Here is a 22,089-nt window from a genome sequence, read left to right on the forward strand (position 1 = left end):
GAGAATTCCGGGAAGCGCCCAAGTGGAGGAGGACGTGTCGATGTGGAGAGAAGGCTCGCTCTCCTCTCTGTTTTCACCACACTGCGGGGGCCGCCACTTTGCACCAACACGGTATGGGCTTTTGTAGATTTTTAAAACCATAGATCAGATACCTTGGGGTGCCGCATCATTCAAAGTCCAAGGTACTTGAACACAATACATTATATCTTTTGATGTCGTATTTATAGACATGTAAAACTGTTTGAAAGTGTTCTTCTTGATACGATAGATGAAGACATCTTCTCTATTTACCTCAACGATAAAACAGAAAGATGACTACTGACATCGTGCAAATGCCATATATTAAACTCAGAGTACTGTAGGCAAGAAGAAAATGCGGCTTTTTCGTCGCGTGAAATGATGGCATACCGAGTTGTCGACTCGGACACGTTTTATCGGCTGCTTGTTTCGTGGTATCCCTCAAGGTTGCTCGTCATGTTGTTTTTTTTTACACATCCTGTCAACTACCTGATCACCAACTCTCAATAAGTCTGCGTGGATGTCCAACCAGCTTTCGAGGTTCCACCTAGTGTTCATTGTTCTCATTAAGTTAAAAAAAAAAGCTGCAATACCGAAACGGGAAAACGGCCGAGTTGCCATTGCGATAGCCATCTCTGCCACTTCCATGACTATAAACCTCTTCACAGCAAGTAAAGGTTTGTTATATTCCTAAACGTTGGTCACGAAAACTGAAAAATTGGTTTGAGATTTATCAGAGATGCCTAATTTGTCCTGGAACCTTTGTGGGGGATTAGGGTTGTCTCCTTAACATTCATTTTTTTTTCTATTGAATGTTTATTGGGATAACAAATGACCTTGTTCTTTTTTCCGCGCATTGGAATCCTACTTTTCGGATTCATTGGCCGATTTTTGCCAAATGAATAGCGCATCGTCCATCATATCATATGATTACCCGCTCTTTCTTTCTCCTGACAAGATGATCTTCAGGCAACATTGAACATTATAGCTTTTTTTTTCTGCAAGCATATTCATTGAAATGTCGATCCCATTTTTAGTTTCTATGCAACGTTCAATGTCAGGGGTCATGGAACCAAATCAATTGAATAAAAAAAGACCCAGTGGGCTTTTTTTTTTTTAATTGTACACAATTTTTTTCTTTTTTTTTTTTACACGGGAACCTCTGCTTTAATCTTGATGCCATCGTTGTACATTGGCTGATCAGGATTTTCAGATCCTTGTTCAAAATTGGGAGGTTTGGGAACCAGACCTATAAAAAGAAATGACCCAAAAATGAATCACATTTGTATCATGTTCCCAAATAAAAAAAAATATGCGCCATCTCCAAAAATACGCCAAATTTCTCTTCACTTACCCAAAAGGTCAAACATCTTCTTGTCATCCGACACTTCATTGTTGGGTGTGGTAAGCAGTTTATCACCCGTGAAAATCGAGTTAGCGCCCGCCATAAAGCACATGGCTTGCTAAAAAACGGTAAAACAAATTTCAATGAGTCCCAACGATGCACATTAACAACACGTGAGAATTATTTTGTTTTGGGTTCTCATGTTTACCTCGGCAATGGAGAATCGGACACGACCCGCGGAAAGACGCACCATGGATTTAGGCATCACAATGCGTGCAGTAGCAATCATACGCACCATTTCAAAAACAGAGACGGGCTATACAACGTAAAACGGATTTAGTCATTTGTTGATTTTTACTTGTTGGTTTTTGTTAGACTATTTACCTCTTGCTTCTCGAGAGGGGTACCGGGAACGGCCAACAAAGCATTCACAGGCACACTTTCGGGATGTTGTGGCAATGTGGATAAAGTATAGAGTAATCCCACTCGATCTTCTTCTTGTTCACCCAAGCCAATGATACCACCGGAACATACAGAAATACCGGCGTTTTGAGCATGACCAATCGTTTCCAATCGTTCATCGTAACTGCGAGTCGTAATGATCTATTCATAAAACGCACAGAGGGAAAAAAAAAAAAAGTTAATTTTCCGCTCTCCCATTCTCCGCCCATGCCCACGCAAAAGAGATCAAGTCACTCACCTTTGGGTAGAATTCACGAGATGTATCGAGATTGTGATTGTAAGCTGTCAAACCGGCATCTTTGAGCTGTTTGGCTTGAGTTTCGTTCAGCATACCCAAGGTACAGCACACTTCCATGCCCATGCCTCTACATCGATACATATCTCAATCAGACCCACTGAACTTGGTTTCGAAATGGATTAGTTTTTCTGCTTACCGAACCGCTTTCACGTAAGATAAAATCTTGTTAAAGTTGGATTTGCGACCTGCCAAATCTCTCCAAGCTGCTCCCATACAGAATCTGTTGACATTTCGTTTTCAGTAGGAATTCAAATGAGCCATGCCAAGTATTTTTGTTTCTTTACCTTGTGCTGCCTGCTTCTTTGGCACGAACGGCAGCTTCCAGAATGGCGCCCGAGTCGAGCATCTTTTGAGCGTGAACGCTGGTCTTGTAGCGTGATGACTGGGGGCAGTATTTGCAGTCTTCTGTACATCCACCTGTCTTGATGGAAAGAAGTGTACACTGTTGCACTTCACGTCCATTGAAATTCTCACGATGCACTTTGGCCTGATGAAGAAAAAAAAAAAAAAGGAACCTAAGCCATCGGTACAAGGGAGTCATTGGTCAGGTTCAAGACACTTACACCATAATACATGAGATCCATGAATGGCGAGTCATAGATGGCTTGAATTTCTTCACGTGTCCAGTCGTTTCTGAGAGGGCCACTGGCGTGTATCGCTGCTGCTGACAGACTACCGGCAGCTGCCTTGGTGGCCGCGGCAGCGGTCGGCTGTTGAGGGGAAGCCACGGAAGCCAAACGCGTGGACGTTGCGGTACTGTATAATTTTCGACTAGAGCGAAGTGGTTGTGTAGCCAAACGGAAGACAGACATGGTGGGCAAGGAAAGTAAAAAAGAGTAGGGAGAGACAAGGAGCAGCAAGAGAAATCAGCTAAAAGAAGAAGAAAAAAAAAACGAACGGTGGAGTCTCAAAAAGAAAGCCAGCCATGGTTTGAAAGATTTTGGGGCGCTGGGAAATGAATGGAAGACATTCACTCAAGTGTAACCATCGACTCATTGTTTTTCCCAATGTTCCCCCCTCTAACGCTCCCCATGCAAAAAGAAAAAAAAATCCCTTCGTCCCATCCTATCATCTATCCAATCTATCGTCATCGTTTTTTTTACCCCGTAATCAAAAAATGAAATCGCTTTTTCGGAGATCTGTCATAGAAAAATGGAAAATCAAACAAACACGCATCCAAGGAAACCTGTATGACAACTATCGACGCTCTATCTAGGTACAGTACAATCTCGCATCATACACATGCGTACCTCATTCAATTTTAGTACGAGTCACGTTTCTGTGAATGCTGCTGACACATAGTGATTCCCGCTTTGGTGGTTCAGGGTCATTGCCTTGGTTGAGCAAGGCTATCCGTGCCCCAGCATTGGACCGGTCACCAACTTTTATCCCCGACAAAAGCCTTTTTTTTCACACTCTCGTTACGGGAAAATTCTGATTGGCCGATACCATGCCAAAACCGTGCAACAGCTGCAAGTGATCCAAGCTGCGCTTTCTGAATTACCGTGGGAAATTCATAATGTTTTTGGCAACTGTCAAACGATTCGTCGTTCCTGATGGAGCTTTCAAACAATTGAACTTTAAAAGTAGGGAACCTCAAACACACACGAAGAGTCACAGGCAACAAAAAAAAAAAAGGAGAACCGATGGATTCATCAAATGCCACTCATCAAAAATGGCGCAAGAGTGATTTATTGCACCAGCTTTGATGCGACGGATTTCTCTGCAGCCCTATTAAAAATTGGGGATCTTCCAAAAATTTTGAGGATCCACGACACGGTAGAAGTTGCCACCCGAGAGATTGGTCAAGGCGTCAAAGTCGCTGTCTTGCAGTTTGACGGTCTCAAAATTTTCCTCAATGCGAGCAGGAGTCACAGACTTTGGAATCACCGCGGTGCCTCGCTGAATACCCCATGACAACAAGATCTGAGCAGGTGTCTTGTTGTACTTTTCGGCAATTTGTTTCTACAGCCAATACGTGTAAGTCCACATTGATTTTATTTTTAGTTGGTTTTAGAAACGGCTCGCATATACGTACCACTTTTTCATTGTCCACCAGAGCGACATATTCGGTGTAGGGGTTCGGACTGCTACCAAGCGGAGAATAGGCGATCACTACATACGTATATTCAAATATGAGAATCATGCTACCATGTTCAGATATTCATGAACTGAACTTGCCTAGGATATTCTTTTCTTGGCAGTATTTGACGAGTTCTTCTTGCGGCAAAAGAGGATGCAATTCAACCTTGATATTTGATTTTTAGCGGACCCTATTTTTGAAATCTGTAATACAAGTATTATTTTTTTTTTTTTACCTCATTGGCAGCAGGCGAACATCCGGCTGCGAGAAGCTTCTCCAGATGCTTCACTGTGTAATTGCTGACACCGACTGCACGAAGCTTAGGTCCCACCAACTTTTCCATAGCCTGACGAAAAATAAAAAATTTTAACCAATTCATACACGCATGCTAAAACAAATCCTGTTCTTACCTTGAATGTATCGACAAAGTCGACATCGTCTACGATAGCGCGACCGTTTTCATCGACGGGCATGACCAAGCCCTTGTCAGGAGGGAAACCAAAAGGCCTAATGAAAAAATGAGAAAGGCAGTTAGAACTTGTGAAAAAGCTTGGCCATCGGAATTGAAAATTCGGATATATCGGTTACCAATGCATTAAATACAGATCAATGTAACCGATCTGCAAATTATTCAAGGATTCTTGCAACGCTTTCTCGACGTTTTCAGGTCGATGCATGTTATTCCACAACTTGGTTGTAACGAATAATTCTTCTCTTGGCACACCGCTATCGCGAATAGCTTGACCGACTTCCTTTTCATTGCCATCTATGAATGACAGTTTAGCAAATTCATTCATAGAAATTGAAAGCTAAAAAAAAATAGTAAGAAGCTTACAAATCCAGGCAGTGTCGATGTGTCGGTATCTGTCATCGGCAATTGGAAAGGTTAGCGCACTGGAGCAAGTTGGTTTCGCAACTTACTACTATCTCACGTCAGACTTACCCGGCTTTAAGAGCGGCCAATACCGCCTTGTAAGCGTTGTTGGCTTCTGATAACCAAGTGCCCAGACCCATAGCAGGCACTTTGGCACCGTTGTTACTATAACAGCGAGCAAATAATTAAGGTTAACAAGTCTGCCTGTAATTCCTATGGTCACAGCTGTCGATATTTACAGTGTAAAGGCTGTTGGCAAAGACATGATAGTTGGTCGAGTTTTTCCGAGTGTCGTGAGTTCACTGAATAAAAGAAAAACTTATTTTATCTGTTTTTTTATATGTATTTAAGATCAATTGATTCTTGTTTCAACGGACCACGCGCCGGTCGCTGATCTTTTTTTCTTTACTGCGGAACCGACAAAACTCAGATCACACTGCCTAAACTTTTCTGCCGAAGATTGGTATGACGATTTGACACCTATCGCCCATTCTTTTCTTTTTCCAAATTTCAGAAGAAAATGATAAGGTGCCTTAATGGAAAACGATCATAGAGTTAAGTACCTTGTGGATTTTTTGATTGGTAAAGTACAACTCATAGGGTGACGGAACAGCGATCATGCAAAGTGGCCAAAACCTGTTCACTTATGATGAAATAATTGGGTGTCGCCGTTTTAACCATGAACTAAAAACTTGGCCTATAGCAATAGCCAACGATTGGCAGCATGGTCGCACTCTGTAGCCACAGATTCGGCACCTGGAACGACCGCTCCAAGTTGGCTGCTATGATCGGTCGGCAATTTTCCATATCATAGCCGATTAATCAATGCATCAGTCAGACGTGCCGCAGATACTCTGATGTCCAATTCGAAAAAGAAAAAAAAAAAAGAACCGACCATTATACAACAAACAGATATCATGACGAGGGTCCACTTTCCCGTATCACACCGTTATTTAATTAATCCTTGTTTCTCCGAACGCGTCTATTTCATGAGTCAAACAACCTTCCGGTGGACGGAACGTCAATCTTTTTGCACAGTAGACGATCTCAAATATTTCTGATTTATTGTAATTATCTCATATGTTTTAAAAGATGCTGACTCCCCAAAAGTTGATGGGATCGACGATGCGTCGAGGATTCTCATCGCTAACGAGGCTGTCCAAGGTGTTGAAATCCTCGTCTCTAAGCGGGACAACATGGAAGTTCTTTTCAATACGCGAAGGCGTGACGGACTTTGGAATCACGGACGTGCCTCGCTTCACACCCCATGAAATGAGCATTTGAGCGGGTGACGCGTTATACTTCTTGGCCAGGTCAAGCTACACAAGAACTTCATATTCAATATGCAGGCATCATGAAATGAACTCCAAATCAATTACTCACAAGTTTCTGGTCCTTCATAAGAGGAGAATCGACGCTGCCAAGGGGACAGTATGCCGTGACTGCCGCGATGGAAAAAAGAAAAGATTCGGGTCAAAAATCGTTGCTTAAAATGTTGTAGCTGGAAAAAACAATTACCGTGAATGCCCTTTTCGCGACAAAAATCCAGCAATTTTCGCTGGGGAAGATAAGGATGCAATTCCACCTGATATCAAAAGCTTAGTATCTTCTTTTTTTCGAGTGCTGCGCCTCATAAATCATCCTACCTGATTCGCTGCAGGCACCACCGTTGTTTCTGCAAGAAGTTTTTCAAGTTTGGGCACGCTAAAGTTGCTGACACCAATGGCTCGCACTTTGGGTCCCACCAACTTTTCCATAGCCTGTCAATGCCTTGGTGAGATTGTTTTTTTTTTCATATAACGCACACTCTGAGGAAAACTCTTAACGTTTTAATACCTTGTAGGTATCGACAAAATCCGTATCATCCAATTGAACTTGGTCGGGTTTAATCGAGCTGTCGCCGGGAACAAAGGCGATGGGCCTATAGGACATGATGAATTTTAGCTCCCGATAACCTCATTTTTTGGGGAGATTTTGATCTTACCAGTGCATCAACCACAAGTCGAGATAGTCAATTTGCAAATTATCCAAGGAAGCTTGAAGACCGGCTTGCACATCTTCAGGACGATGGAATGTATTCCACAATTTGGTGGTCACAAACAGTTCTTCACGTGGCACACCGCTGTCGCGGATAGCTTTACCCACTTCCTTTTCATTGCCATCTAAACAATGCTAGCATTAACCCCATACTCATTCCGCAATCGCAAAACATACAACAACACATACAGATGTAGGCAGCGTCAATATGTCGGTATCTGCGCGCACAATGAGTTTTTTTTTGGCGAGCATTGGGATGGAATATTTTTTTTTCATTGCCGCAACACTTACCCGGTCTTGATAGCCTTGAGGACGGCGTCATAGACTTCTTCAGGCTTGGAACGATATGTACCAAGACCCACGGCAGGAATCTTGGCGCCAGTATTGCTGCATTGAATGATATGAGTGCTCTGTGTAATATCACTTTATAATTAAAATAGGAAACCAATTGACTTACAGCTCAAAAACGGTTCCGCAAGACATGATAGTGATGATAGTGTAAAATAATTCTCGTGTCGCGACGACCAACTATTTCAGCAAAATAGCGTCTTAAATAGTCTGATAACCGGACCATTGGTTTTTGAAAAGCCGATGAAAGACAAGGGCATCATAGATCAATCATTCCAGTTCGCTGGTCTTTTCTGTTCCGCAGCGGAAATCCAAATGCTGCGCAAGTTTTTATTTATCATTGAACGTTTTCGCCTGATCATCTTCTCGGCTCAATTATCCATGACAAGACCAAAGCAAAGCTGCCATGCCAATCCCATGCATGAAAAGGTTAAAGCGGAAAGGGTATGTTTGCCAGGCCAAAAAGATCCTTTCATACAGCGGGGCACAAATTTATCAATGATCGCTGATCATCGTTGGCCAGGGTTTCAGACATACAAGAGAATCACCTCAATGCATGAACAAAATGATTCCTGGGTTGCACACGCCCGCGTTGCCAAGCGACGTAAAAAAAGCACTAAAACTTTTTTTTTGCCAACATAAAAGAAAATGCACAGTTTCCATGCATGTGCTTTACAGTTTATACAAGGCTCAACAAGAAGCTTTCTCCCTTCAATCTCCTTGTCCACGTTTTCAAGAAATCGATGGATCTTTTTTCGTATAAAAAACCACATTTGGCATTGAATGTAATAGAGCCAATTAACGCTTATCCGAGAGTTTCCTCAAAACCAGGGCTTTTTATGAAGCAATGGAAATACTTATTTCATTAAGTTCCCCCTTGATTACAGCTACAATATTTGGTTTTTTTCGCGGAAAGCGTACGTTGTGTAATTTGCAGGATGAGAGTTGCTGTGTTTATACTGAATATGTCAACTCAGTGATGTCTCCCTCTTGTAAAAAAAGACTCCCAAGGAAGGGCCTCAGACTTCTCCTCAGATGAGAAGATTGGCGCGCTCTTGAAAGAGCAATGAAAAAAGCATGATACTCGCGTGCTGAACTACGGATGATGGGGAACTTTCTCTTTTGTAACGAAAATAAAAAAGTAGGGCCTCATTTGGATAACATGATGAGTGTCCGCAAGAAAAAAGCAAGAAATTGGTCTTGATGGATCGTCCCTTTTATCACACATCTAGAGAAAATATTGAGTATCCGAGCCGTCACGGAAGCGGAGGGATCTTCCCCCACCCCCTTTTTTCTTTTCTTCTTTGATGCGTCCTAAAAAACTCAGTCATTTCAAGCGGTGAATGGGTGAACACGCCTGTCGTTCTGCATGTGCGTATGTGTGTCAGCACATAGGAAACTATTTTCTTTTTCTTTTTTTATTTATTTATTAATTTTTTTTTTTTGTAATTTGCACACGCAGCTCACTCGCACTTGGTCCCTTTTTTTCATATTTATTTCTCACTTGATATCTTTTTCTGTGTCTACCTCAGCAGTGATTCTATTTCTTTTTTTTTTGAGTGGTTCATTGTAGTTACTAATCTGAGACAGCGACTCTATTCATATGAGTTTGACATCACCACCGCAACCGACAGGGGGCATGGTGGCCATGGACAAGTCGCCGTCATCTGGTGGGTCTGCATCGTCTCCAATGCCATCCGCCATGTCGCCATCGCAACTCAGACTTGAACTCGAGCAACAACTGGCTGAAAAGGAAAACCAGCTGCAGGAATCACGCAGCGGGATTGAAAAAAACGTGCTTGTCAGACAAATCAGTCAACTTCAAGGAAAGTTGCGGGACACGCCAGCACCGGTGTCGCCGCAAAAATCTTCAGATTCGGTATCATCGGTCACTTCGGAAAAACTGCGCAATTTGGAACGCGATCTGACCGCTTACAGAGGCAATTCACTGTCATCGAATATTCCAGGGTTACGCAAAGAAAAGGTACGAAAAACCCTTTTTTTTATTTTCCTTGGGGACAAGAAGAACCCAAACTTGGATCCTTTCATAGAAACTCGATCACAATTTTTTTTTATCCGCTTCTTTTTTTTAAAAGATTTTTTCAATTAATGCATTGCTTTTTTAGCTGCTTGGTCAACGACCCAATGGTGTCGACCAGGTGCCCAGTCCAACGTCTTCTACGTACATGGAGACCGGAAATGATACATCCACGTCATTGTTACCGTTACCACCGCCCCCCACCGGATCCACACCCACCAAGCGACGGTCCAAAGTGCCCAATACCGATCGTCGTAACACCGATATTGAATTTGCCACGGAGATTGGCCAGGGCCTGCTAATTGAAGTACGCAAAATGCACGCCTTGCTGCAAGAAAAGGAAGAACATTTGAGAGCCATCGAGATTCAAAAGGCCGACCTCGAGCGCGCAGCAGAAGCCATGGCCAAACAATTGCGACTAAAAGAAGAAAATGAAGGTACATTCCACAAGAAAAAGAGAAAGAAGTGGTCCTTCCTTTTAGTACATGCATTTATTGAAACAGTCCATATTGCTTAGAGAGACTCAAAGAAGATACGTGGAACCTTGAACTGGCGAATCAGGAATTAAGCGTAACAGTCTCTAATTTGCAGCAGAGTCTTGATAAATCCAATATCGAGCAGCATAAACTGGAAAGACAACTGAATCGTTTAACGTACGATATTGAACAGCTCAAGGATCGGGAAGAGAAACTGGCTGCCACGATGGATAATATGAAGACGCGTCATGAGCATGATATGTCGGTGATTCGGCGCCATTCCGCCGGACTTCAACGGGAAAAGACCGATTTGGAAAAACAAATTGAAGCGCTGAATTCCGAGTTGGCCATTGCTAAAGCGCAATCCCGTATTGCAAGGTATAGCCACTCGGATCTCAAACCATCGTTGAGTGCGGAAACCTCGGATGAACAAAATCAAGATGCAGCGATCTCGGTCAAAGAAGGCAATTCACCCGGCACCACCCCGCCGCCTTCGCCGAAACAGACGCCAGCACGCAATCAAGCGTTGGAAGTCGAAACGTTAAAGACGAGCCTGGCCCATGCTCATCGAATGGTTTCGAACTTGCGTTCCAATCTCCACAGGGAAAAGCAAGAAAAGTTTGAATTGAAGAAACTGTTGGCCGATTCCCAGGAACACATTGAACAGTTGCAGAACGATCCGGAAATGTGGGTCGATGCACGTCACAGTCGATGCACGGTGGGCAACGTCCAAAACAGCACATCCACTTCCTCGCGACGATCACGCAAGTCGAAACCACGTACGCTAACTCGCGGTAAACCGCCCCGCGTATCCAATCGACGACGCACCAGTCAAGGGACCATTGACAGTCTTCCCGGTGTCGACGACAGTGTCAAAGCCGTGGATGATCACCACGCAGATTTTTACTCCTTGAGCAGCTCCGATGACGAAAGCGACACGCAAACAGACGTGGAAATGGAAAAGCCACGATCCACGCCTTTGAGAAAGATTGGATCGTCGGCCTCTTTGGGATTTACTTCGCTGTCTTCAGAATTGTCGCAAAGTCAAATTAAATCATTGACTGGAGTCGATGCACAAGTAAACACCGATCCCGTCAATGTGACCAGTATTCCTGCGATTGTGATCTATAACGATGATGATGAGGACAACGACGACAAAGATAAAGACAATGATCCACTTACGGAATCTTTCCGTTCTCTCGGAGATGAACTTCATTCGGCGTTTTCCGTTCATGAAAGTCCAGATGCAGCCGCAGCAACCCATACAGCTCCATCATGTACATCGGTGCAAGACGAAAAAGCTGCAGGAGATCCCAGTCCAACCATCCCAAAACAACCCAACAACTCCGATGCAATCACTTCACCTAACCCACCACCGTCTCCATCACCTGTTCTACAAATATATCATATTCCATCTTTTGATATCTCACCTTTGATTTATTCAAGTAGTGAACGGCCGTCATCCCAGAGTCCGCCCATCGGACCGGAGCTGTCTGGAGGAAGTTTGGACAGCAGCCGTCATGATCGATCCGTTCAATGCACCATGACGGATATTATTACCGACGGATCCGCTTCTGCAATCGATATCGCCACCCAAACAGATAGATTAGACCTCCAAGATCATACCATACCACCTTTATTACCTCCAGTTCAAATCACTGACTCTCCTACAAGGGACCATCCTTCTGAACCAATTGACCACGAGAATTCTTCGCCAACCGCTGCTCTCGACCCATATGGTTCCAAAGAAATTGGCAATAATTCATCCATCGTTTCAACTCCGGCTACAGACGAGGGAATGACAGCGAAACCTTCCCCCGCCTGCGGCGCTAATGATGCAAAAGAGAGCACTTTGCATGACGATATACCCAAGCACGGCGATAACAAGGAAGATCCATCATCGACCAATGATGAAACTGGCAAGGATGCTCCAAAGAATTCGATATCCTCTCCAGCGCCTGATGGACCCAGGGACCCTTCGGAAATGATCTCGATAGATGAAGCCAATGCCATGGTAAAGGCGGCGGTGGCAGCGGCGGTGGCAGCAGCGATAGCTGACATGCAAAAGACCGAAGTGCAAAAAGAGGCTCAGTCAACCAAGAAAGAAGGGCAAAACGATGGTTATACCTCGGATACCAAGCGACATACGTGTGATATGAGCACAAATTTGACCCAGCCTGATACTTGTTCGCAAAGAAGCATTTCACCCAAGAATTCCACACGCGGGATCCGAGGTTCCCCCAGTTTGGCCGATCTAGCGTATCGTAACGCCACCAAGGACGAAACCGCGGCCCGTACGAGACTCGGTACGCCACCTCCTCGTCCAGAAAGTCCTCCGCCACCGTCTCTACTTTCCAAAGCGCGGCTCGCCCGAACTAGAAGTATCGACTCTAATCAAAGCAAGCGTGACAAGGGCAAAGCGCCCGCTACAGATGACACTGGTGAATCGTCCTCATCTGACCAGTACGGTGTAGCGTATGTGCATCCGCGCGATATCATCTACCCGTCCAAACCGCCCGATGCTCCTCAACCGCCATACCAAGCTTCCACCACGACGGCAACAGATCGATGCAGTTCGGTCACTTCAGCCCGTTCGACAATTTCACGAGTCCCCGAAACCAATGCCTCGTACTCCAAAGCCATCTCCACGGTGACCGAGACCATGATTGGTGGATGGTTGTGGAAATATACCCGAAAGCCGATTGGCCAAAACTTTTCCGACTACCGTCACCAACGCTACTTCTGGATCCACCCTTACACGCGTGTCCTCTATTGGAGTACTCGAGCTCCTGGCACTACGCACGATGAAGCTAAAGCTAAAAGCGGTAACTTGCAGTGCGTGCCGTATTCACGAGGATCGTGTACTCATCATTGTTTTTTCGAGAATTTAGCATTTATTCAGAGCGCAGTAGAGATCGCCGATTATACCCCGGGTCCTCCTGGGTTACCTAAAGTGAGCCTGCTTATCAAAACACATAATCGAGCTATCAAAGTGACCGCACCCAATATGGCCAGCCACCGCATCTGGTTGGAGGTAAATGAGTGATTGCAAAATATTGTTGATAACAGTTATTGTAGCTGATGTATGTTGAAAAATGATCCACGTGTAGTCTTTGTCGTATCTGGTAGATCGATCAGAGGACGAGCCGGCCAGTGATCCAAGGAGTTCAAGCATGAAGCGCGTGACAGGGTCAATGACGAGTCATCGACAGCTTGGACCGTCGCCGGGTCTTCAACGTTCACGACAAACGAATTCGGTCAGCAGTCGATTAACGTCTCTGGATTCGTTTGCTTCGGTACGCTCGGTGCTCCACCAACTTCAGGGACGCGGTGGTCCACGCCGCGATGACGACGAAACAAGTGAAAGCGGGTCACTCGAAGACGTGAGAATGTGTTGCAACGGCAAACATCACGTTTCGAAACTGGAGAAGCCTCTATCGCCTGATGCTATTTTTTACAGAAACGGAAAACGTTCAACGGCCACTGTCCTTTAACATTGGGCGATGATTTGCCTGAATACCCCCACTTTATAATTTGCCCGAAATTTCTTTGATTTTTTTCTTGTAGCATGAAAGCGATCCTGTGCTTTTTTAATCATTCCAACAAAATAACTTAATGATCGTCATTATTTTTTGAATCCTGAAATATCGAAGAAGCGAAATAGCATGTTATTGAAACACAAAAAGGATAGCAAAAGAATCAGACAAAGGTAACTATCCCAACCGACAACATTTTTGCCGGTGGGACACTGGCTCTTGTACTTTTCCCAAGCACTTTTTCACTGGTTAGTACAAAAATCTTTCGTCGTTGCATTGTCCATATGGCTTACGAGCTAGTCGGAGCATGCATTCACTGACGCGAACATTTAAGTCTTTCTTGAAAAAGTAGGATGCCATTATATTTTTCTTTTGTCAATGAGCCAGTGCCTCATTGTGAACATGTCGCTCTTGAAAAGATAAGTTTCTCCTCAACATAATCTTGCATTGAACTATGTCCATTCAAGATGTGAAATGACATTGAGTAATGCAACGTGGAAACTCAAATATGCGCTCATGATTGGACCGAGGCGGTCATGGACGATCTTTTTTTTTTGTGTGTTTCGTAACCTATACAATTTGATAAAAAGCGGATCTTGCGATCATTATTCTATAGTCTAGGCACGCGTCATCGCATGCCGTTATCCATATAGTCGACAAATCTCATCCTCATACTTTTTTAGGTGATGCTTAGACGGTGTATTTGACTTGCAAGTATCAACCCACCATCTGAGTCGCAACATAGAAAATGCTAGATGCCTGTGTTCGATATGATGGTCTTTCTTAATTTCACATGTAACGATAACGAGTTTGGCTCGCTAGTCTTCCATCGTATGGTTTGATCCGGTTTTTGGTAATTAAGTGGTGCCATAGTGTATAAAAATGATCCTTGGGAAAAAAAACCATCTACAGTAATTGAAAAAAAATATGCGTACAGCTGATGATCCCATGATCTGAAAAAAAAGGCACAAGCTGATCAATGAATAACCATGATAAAACCACAGTAGGGTCCTTTTACAATGATTTTTATATTGCTTAGTCAACCTCCCAGCGCGCCCCCCCCCCACTCTCTTGGTCAACACAGCATGTGGATCGAAAAAAAAAAGACAACAGATTACAGTACGTCATTTGCCAACTTGTTGTCATACGTCGCGAAAGGGCCGTTTACGTCAACCGATCATATAACATGACGAACAATGCCAGCCATCCTGAGCCCCAAAAAAAATGCCTCAGTTGACCTCCCCCCATGGCTGCAACTTGGCTGAATAATTGCAATTTCAGTCTACTTGGCCGGCTAATTTCATCCAGACACAAGCATTCTCGTCACTTTTTTTTTTCAATGCGAAAACGCAGTTGACTGCGACGCGTTGAAAATTTTTTTCTTGTCGTTTTGGGAAGCTGCGCAACCGACGCGAAGCCGCTGAGTTTGTATCAGTGATCTGACACAGGCAGTGGCTATGGTATATACTATATTCAGACGTTTCAGGACCCAGCCGTTGGCTACAGTCATGTTCTCTCTTATTAATTCATTGTGTTTAGAGATAAATATAAGTGATGCATTTTGTCGAGTGGAAATCAATAACGCACTGTAGTAATGGGAGACCATGGTCAAAGGGAAAAAAAAATGGATAAAGTGCAAAGTCTGGATTTCGAATTGTGCTGATGATATCATAGTTTCCAAGGTTGCTCACAAGCATTGGTCAGGTGCGGGACAAGACGGGTTACGATTCGTTCGCGATGGAAATGCGGAGTTTGAAGGTGGCAGGGCATCAATGCCAATGACCCGTTTTTAAGGCTGAATAAGGCAAGTACTCGAGGAGAGGCCAAGAGTATTCGTCCTCGTTTTGGAGTCTATATCCGCCAATGGCCCGGTTTTGTTCGCATTTTCACTTGCCCACCAGGCTTTTTCCATCCCTCTTTCCTTTTTCCGATTTCTTATTTTCTACATCTATAAAGGGACGAGAACCATTATCCTTTCCCCGATTGATTTTTTTTATCGGTTTTCTATATATACGATTGCCTCTTCGGTTATCGGGACTCATACTGACTTTGTACTTTTTCGGCTTTATTTTCATCAACAAGAATATTCTCTGTCTCTATCTCTCACTCTCTCTCTATTTCCTGCAAACTTTTCTTTTTTACTTACCATGATACAATCCTCGACATCGCATCATCGTTCGAATGATATATCAGAGGTAATGTATCAACGATCATTCACCAAGAAAAAAAAATGATCCCATCTTCTCCCCACCCCCCCCCCGTTTGTACGCGGCACGAAACTCATTGCAATTTCAATAGATGATCTATCGTCTGAAAACACGGTTGGCATTGGCGAATTTCAAACGACAACACGGTTACGAACGGTGCGATTTAAATACGCTCGAGTTGAATCTGTTACTGCGACCGACCATGAAAAGTTTGATGAATAAAAGGGCAAGGGCCGTGTCGGCTTTTCCACAACCGCAGCATCGTTACTACCCTACTCCGCCGCTACGCAATAAGATCCACAAAAGTAAATCGTCATGCAGTCCGACGCAGATTCAGGTACCCTATTCCGCTCAGCGGAGCACTTCACCTCGTCCTGCCTACTCGCCACTCAGTTACGATTCCATGTCATCCGATGATGAAGACGCCGCCAATCTGCTGGTCATGCTTCATCACACTACTATGGTCTAGTCCTGGTCTTCTCTGTTGTTTTTTTGTCCTTTTTTTTTTGGTGATTGTTTTCCTTATGATACCATTGGTTGGTCTTTTACCGACTTTTTTTTTATTTTTATTTCTCATTATTGCATATATCGCTTCAATTTTCCTCCCACCACCCTTTTTTTAAACGTGTTTTTTATGGCATTCATTCACTGCTGGTGTTACTGTTGTTTACGGTTTTTTTTTATTTCTTTTGTTTCATTTTCTTTTTGTTTGGGTTTATTTTCTTTATGTTCTGTATATATAAAATGCGCAAATTAGCTGTTGATGCTCAAAATAAGCATGAGCACATACGATGAAAAAGTAGTGTTGCCCCCAACTGTATTCTCCTCTCTAAAACCCCCACGCCCCTTTCGGCTGAGTTGAGAAAACCCATATGCAAAATAACAAATGGAAAGCCAGGATCCAAAAACGAATGAGGCTCCGCTCGTCCTCTGGGTTGTCTCCTTTTCGCTTCCGATCCCTCAGCTCCTCGTTTTTTTCCCTCTCTCTCTCTTCCTCTCTCTGATTCTATCTTGGATTCTATCTCTTTCTTACTCCTTCTATTTCTCCTCTCTCTCACCCACCCACCCACCCAAGCACATTCTCTTTCTTGTTCTTCCCCTTTGTCTCCTCCGTTCACCCAACTTGCCATTTTTCTTTGTTTCCATACGCGTGTGGCAATCCTTTTTTCCCTATGGAGGCACCTTCGGACCCTGTTCTCAACTTCCCCGATCCACGGACAGTGGCGGAAACAGCGTTGGCTTCATTCCATCCTCTAGTTTTTTTATATTTTATAATTGTCTTTTTGCTCGTTCCATACCCGATCTATCGCTGGATCGCCCATCGTTACAAATGGGAAACTAATACCAAAACGTGCGCCAGGCATTGGAGCGACATTTTCCATGGGTTATCCTACGGTGTCATTCTATTCGTGTTTGGCAATTATACCAGAGCATTCAGGTAAAAAACCAAAACAAACTGGTTACAGAACGCGAAGTAACCGTGTTACCATGTTTACCTTTGCGGATCGATGTCCTGATCTCCTCGCCTTTTTTTTTTCATTTGACCGATGAAAAAAAAAAAAAAAATAGCTGGATTACAGTGGTTGCTTTTTACCCTTCATTGTTTGGCTATGCCTTAATAGCGGAATTACCTTTTACCAAGACCTCGTTACCTAATATTAAACATTGGCCGACGGGCATGTGGGTCGTCTTTTTGACCGCTGTAGGGTAACGTTGATCCACTTATTCCATGGTTACATCGGAGAATGAAAATTAGTGTTAACGTGGAACCCCCAAAAAAAACCTTTTTTCTTTTTCTTTCGGGCATAGTGTTATTTTGGCATTTGCTGCTTTTCACATTTACCTTGCAGTGGAACAACCGTTACCGTTTGTCATTTATTACGTTTGCGGACTTTTAGTGCCCAGCTTCTTCCTCGCCGCTTCTTTTGCGATTCAAAAAGAAGTCAACACGAACTGGACCCGTACTTTTTTGTTCCGATTCCGACAACAACCAAAGCCTTCCTCAATTCATTACGGAGCAACCAAGCCGGACGATCTAGAAGGTGCGTCCACCCGATCTGCCACACCCGAACAACCACCTACACCGCAACCCGAGTCGGAGACTCAACTATTGACAGGACCTTATAATCCATACACCAGTCGGATCAACATCCACCTGCATCATTGGCAAATATTTTACATGTTAGCGTTCTTTACCAGGTAAAGATCCTATTTCTCAGTGTAGATCAACATAACTCGTACCGCTTAGACTTACCACCCTGTTAATGCAGATTCACACATCCGGTATCACAGGTCGCCGCCGGTATCGTCTTGGCTTGTTACATGGAAGGCATCTGTGCTTGTAAGTCATTTTGCCATCAAACTACGTGATTCAAATGGAGTTGTGGCTGATTCATTATAACTTTTTTTTGGCAGATGGCTATGATTCCTTGGTCAATGATGGCTGAGTTTCTCGCTCACCCTCTTTTTTTTTGTATCTTTTTTGAAGATTCAAGTAACGACAGGACTGAAGTAACACAAACGGTCTGAACCAGAAAATATTTTTTTATTAGCAATTTTTTTTGGGAATTAAAATTCATACAATACGATATAAAAAAACGCTAACAAAGGGTGATCAGGGATACATTACATACATACATTGGAGGAAAATATAAAAACGAGAGGAATGATTAACAACATGAGATAATATTTACAGAATGAGAGACAATTGGAGAAAAAAAATGGATGCAGATATGGATCTGGATAAAAGAGGAGTGACAGAAAAAGTGAGAAAGACAGATAGAGGGTTGGGGGGGATCATCAACAAAGAAAAGATATTAGTGCTGCTGACACCATGGCATGTTTAATACCTCTTCCACGGATAAGCGGTCTTGAGGATCGGTTTGCAGACATCGTTGAATGAGAGATTTTAATTCGGTGGAAAGATGATCGGGCAAGTCAAATTGACCGGCCATCACCTTTTGTTGCAAACGCAATTCATAGTCATCAGCAAATGGAAGTCGGCCTGTCACTAGTGCATAGAGCACAACGCCCAAAGACCAAATGTCGGTCTTTGGACACGCCAGCACTGTATTGGCTTTCAGTTGTTCGGGAGCCATGTAGGCCAGCGAACCGCCGGCAGGATCCGGTTCCGGTGAAGGCGTCATAGGCATACCTGAGGGAGAAGACATGGCTGTCGTGGGGGTCTGATAAACGGCCAGACCAAAATCACATAGTTTGACGTGACCGGATCGGTCCAAAAGAACGTTATCCAATTTAATATCCTTGTGGCATACCTTACAGTGGTGATGCAGGTATTGCAGAGCTTGACACAGTTCGATAAAGATGCGTCGACTCTCTTGCTCCGACAGTGGTCCCTCTTTCAAACGATTCAGCAGACTGCCGTGCGGACAGTAATCGCAAATGACATACACCGCATAATCGGTTTCTAACACTTTCTCAACAACAACAATCGACGGATGATCAAGCGATTTCCAGATGGCCAATTCACGATCAAGACGCATTTGCTCGGTATCGTCCAACTGGGACTTTGCAATTACCTTGACAGCGACCTTGTGACCATCGGAAATACAATAGCCTTCTCGGACCACGGAAAATCCTCCGTGACCAATGACCTTGCCCAGGACATAATCATCTATTTCATCGCCGTCTTCTTCCTGAGTCGGACTGGTCTGCACGGGAGAAGCGAAACTCGCGAGAAACGTCGCTGCAGGTGATTTGATGTGATTCCATGATTTGGACGACACACCACTACTGTTGGGGGCGGGAGATGTGAGAGTCGAACGGCGAGTCAGTTGACATTTACTTCGGTGAGTGACATCCCGTCGTGGGATACATACGGGAGGTGCTGTGGCATTTTCACTTTGAAGGATGGGAGACGTGGTGACGGAGGAGGATCGGGAGGATGAAGGAGACGAGGTCAATGATAATGAAGGTAACGGCGCGGTCGCCTCCGTAGACGGGCGATGATGAACGGTTAAATGAGATGACACGTTGTCAGTGTATGTTGGATTTTGTGGGTCTTCATGATGATGATGATGATGATGGAGTTGTCGAAATAGTTCAGAGTAGTATTGTTCATCATGATCATTATCGGGTTGGTAAGAGATCCCAAGAGGATCGGTATCAATGCGGAGAGCGTTATTAGGTTTGATTGTCGTGTTGTCGTTGCGGCGTGAGGAGCAATGGTTCATAATACTACTTGATGGGGTGATAACTGAATATAGAAAAAATAATAAAGAGAAATGGAAGAGAAGGAGGATGAAAAGATGAAGAAAAAAAAAATGGAAAAAGCGAAAAAAAAAGAGAGCCCTTCCTTTAGAAAATTAGGCCAAAAGCGTTGAATAAAAAAAAAAATCGGAAAAAGGGAGACACATTGGCCCGTTGATAAGCCATTCTGATCCAATCATGCAAACGTGGGTTCCGGTTATCTCCTTGAAAAGATAAGGATCTCATTATCCAATCAAAATGCTGCAAATCCACGATAAGATTGGGCTGACCCAAATCGGATACGGCAATCGCGACAATTTTTTCATATGACGTTTTGGGACACAAAAAAATAATAATCATATGCTATTTCGGTTATCGAAATCAAACCAATTTGATTGGCTTAAAAATCAAACTGAGTTAAAGTAAACCAATCGCACTATTTGTTTGTCAATGAAAAAAATTAAGCACCCACTTTTTTGCAACCACCAAGTCATTTCCCTAAAACAAACCAAAGACGGCACCACCCATGACGACGTGGTGTGCTCCAAATGCCAAGGCATCCAATTTAAAGCCTTTGTCAAGTGCCGGACAAGATATACAGAGATAAGCGGTGGCGGGTTTATTACCTATCTCGATGCATCTTATCAATGAGAAAAATGGAAACTATCAGCAGTGATTTCAATCACGCGCTCGACATCATTTATTATCGTTAAATGTGAAGGAAACTTTTTTTTTTCATCAGTCCACAAGTTTAAAGGAGACCTTATAACGGATCGCCCGGCAAATCCAATGGCTATGGTATCAAAGACTCCTTTTCTCCATTTGTCTCTGGCTTCCTCGCGCTGTGAGCTGCCTCTGACCTTGTGTTTCTTTTGAAACATCAACAAAAGCAGGTTTCCTTTTTTTTTTTCCCAGCCTGAAGTTGCATGACGACAGAGAGTAATAACACACGGCCAACAGTGTTTATCTTGTCCCACAAATAACATATCTCGACGCTTGGTCGGGCAAATTTCTTACAAACAAAACCACATAGAATTAAGGTGATAACGTGGCATCAAATCTCTGTGCTTACTGCTGCAGGTATTGTCAGGCAGCTTTCAATGCCATTTTTGTCTTGATTGCTTTCTTTTCTAAGCTCCGAACTTGACTCTCTTACGTGCCTTATACATAAAGACGCTGCACCGCTTCCATCTTGGCACGAGTGAGTCGTGTTAACCATCACTTGCAACAGCCCCAAGTCGTATGCCTGTATTGCTTCGATGGAATGATCCCAACCTTTCATATGATTCCTGATCATTTACGGATCCTAGTTTTTCCCCCAAGTTCATCAATTTTTCTGGTAAAGACCAGCAAGGATTCATGCGATCTAAGTATAGTTGCATGTAAAAATCTCATTGTACAATACAGCTTTTATTTTATCAAAAGTGTAAACACGAAAATGAAAACCTACGTATGATGGATGAGATAAAGGCTCGGATATGAGAATTTATTTTTTGATTTCGTGTCGCCTCTGTGCATTTTAAACAAGCCTGCTTATGACTAGTATTCATTTTTCTCCATCAAGAGAATAATCTGGCTATATACCCTAAAATGACAAGAAATGGTTTGCGTTATCATTTGATGAGTGATGGGCTATAGTCAATCCAGCAATGTGAGATAAAAGGATGAGCGATCGGCATTTTTGATCACAAGCTCAAATCTGACATTGATTTACAACGTGTTAATACTTTATATCCAATGATATCAAGATAATCCAAAATATAATCACCATCATCAAAGAATTTTCTGCGTCAAATCCTTTTTAACATCGATGGCTACTCTACCGATACAAAACATTATGGTCAAATGCACTGTCATCCAAACGACAAAGGAATGCGGTATTATTATGGATTTCCGACAGGCGACCATCAAGAAACTCCCTCCTCAGTAATTCCTGAACTGTGCCGTTCGCATCATTGTGGTCCTAATTTTTTTTTCTTGTGGAGCCGTCTCAGGGCCGTGAAGCGGGAAAATTGCCGACTGGGTTACAGCAATCAGCAATAGTCTTTTTTTTTTTTTGTATCAGACGTACATATAGAGTTTACTAGGCATGTCCTTTTATATAAGACATTGTGGGGACAAAAAGCTTGGAACCTTCCATAAAGTTCTATTTGCATCT

At 43.4% G+C, this 22,089-nt stretch overlaps 6 protein-coding genes across 6 annotated transcripts; 2 read left to right on the forward strand and 4 right to left on the reverse strand.

Moving 5' to 3' along the window:
* Nucleotides 1-916: 916 nt before the first annotated feature.
* Nucleotides 917-3,288, reverse strand: BYT42DRAFT_79901 (biotin synthase). Its single transcript, XM_051572840.1, has 8 exons — nucleotides 2,687-3,288; nucleotides 2,408-2,610; nucleotides 2,260-2,343; nucleotides 2,064-2,190; nucleotides 1,748-1,966; nucleotides 1,572-1,679; nucleotides 1,373-1,481; nucleotides 917-1,267 (listed from the first exon to the last, which is right to left on the reverse strand). Exons 1-8 carry the CDS (start codon nucleotides 2,933-2,935, stop codon nucleotides 1,167-1,169), a joined length of 1,200 nt encoding a protein of 399 aa, XP_051420743.1. The 5' UTR covers nucleotides 2,936-3,288; the 3' UTR covers nucleotides 917-1,166.
* Nucleotides 3,289-3,857: 569 nt separating this feature from the next.
* On the reverse strand, nucleotides 3,858-5,345 carry BYT42DRAFT_616809 (NADP-dependent oxidoreductase domain-containing protein; the record flags this gene model as incomplete). The annotated part of the gene is made up of 9 exons (XM_051572113.1): nucleotides 3,858-4,088; nucleotides 4,162-4,238; nucleotides 4,296-4,371; nucleotides 4,442-4,552; nucleotides 4,617-4,713; nucleotides 4,795-4,972; nucleotides 5,042-5,070; nucleotides 5,150-5,245; nucleotides 5,320-5,345. 9 exons carry the CDS (start codon nucleotides 5,343-5,345, stop codon nucleotides 3,858-3,860), a joined length of 921 nt encoding a protein of 306 aa, XP_051420744.1.
* Nucleotides 5,346-6,026: 681 nt separating this feature from the next.
* BYT42DRAFT_622942 (NADP-dependent oxidoreductase domain-containing protein) lies at nucleotides 6,027-7,600 on the reverse strand (the record flags this gene model as incomplete). The annotated part of the gene is made up of 9 exons (XM_051572385.1): nucleotides 6,027-6,399; nucleotides 6,464-6,522; nucleotides 6,599-6,665; nucleotides 6,727-6,840; nucleotides 6,917-7,001; nucleotides 7,065-7,242; nucleotides 7,307-7,335; nucleotides 7,409-7,504; nucleotides 7,575-7,600. 9 exons carry the CDS (start codon nucleotides 7,598-7,600, stop codon nucleotides 6,166-6,168), a joined length of 888 nt encoding a protein of 295 aa, XP_051420745.1. The 3' UTR covers nucleotides 6,027-6,165.
* Nucleotides 7,601-9,068: 1,468 nt separating this feature from the next.
* Nucleotides 9,069-13,108, forward strand: BYT42DRAFT_548560 (uncharacterized protein; the record flags this gene model as incomplete). Its single annotated transcript, XM_051566019.1, has 6 exons — nucleotides 9,069-9,449; nucleotides 9,592-9,940; nucleotides 10,021-12,804; nucleotides 12,871-13,013; nucleotides 13,058-13,062; nucleotides 13,090-13,108. 6 exons carry the CDS (start codon nucleotides 9,069-9,071, stop codon nucleotides 13,106-13,108), a joined length of 3,681 nt encoding a protein of 1,226 aa, XP_051420746.1.
* A 2,554-nt stretch (nucleotides 13,109-15,662) lies between these two features.
* On the forward strand, nucleotides 15,663-18,169 carry BYT42DRAFT_616812 (uncharacterized protein; the record flags this gene model as incomplete). The annotated part of the gene is made up of 6 exons (XM_051572114.1): nucleotides 15,663-15,710; nucleotides 15,814-16,185; nucleotides 17,365-17,429; nucleotides 17,532-17,921; nucleotides 17,993-18,063; nucleotides 18,138-18,169. 6 exons carry the CDS (start codon nucleotides 15,663-15,665, stop codon nucleotides 18,167-18,169), a joined length of 978 nt encoding a protein of 325 aa, XP_051420747.1.
* An 82-nt stretch (nucleotides 18,170-18,251) lies between these two features.
* BYT42DRAFT_581365 (kinase-like domain-containing protein) lies at nucleotides 18,252-20,032 on the reverse strand. The gene has a single exon (XM_051569607.1). The coding sequence runs from the start codon at nucleotides 19,913-19,915 to the stop codon at nucleotides 18,539-18,541; it is 1,377 nt and encodes a 458-aa protein (XP_051420748.1). The 5' UTR covers nucleotides 19,916-20,032; the 3' UTR covers nucleotides 18,252-18,538.
* Nucleotides 20,033-22,089: the final 2,057 nt, after the last annotated feature.

Source organism: Radiomyces spectabilis, assembly GCF_025331425.1.
Source record: "Radiomyces spectabilis strain NRRL 2753 chromosome Unknown BYT42scaffold_11, whole genome shotgun sequence".
Classification (NCBI taxonomy): Eukaryota; Fungi; Mucoromycota; class Mucoromycetes; order Mucorales; family Radiomycetaceae; genus Radiomyces; species Radiomyces spectabilis.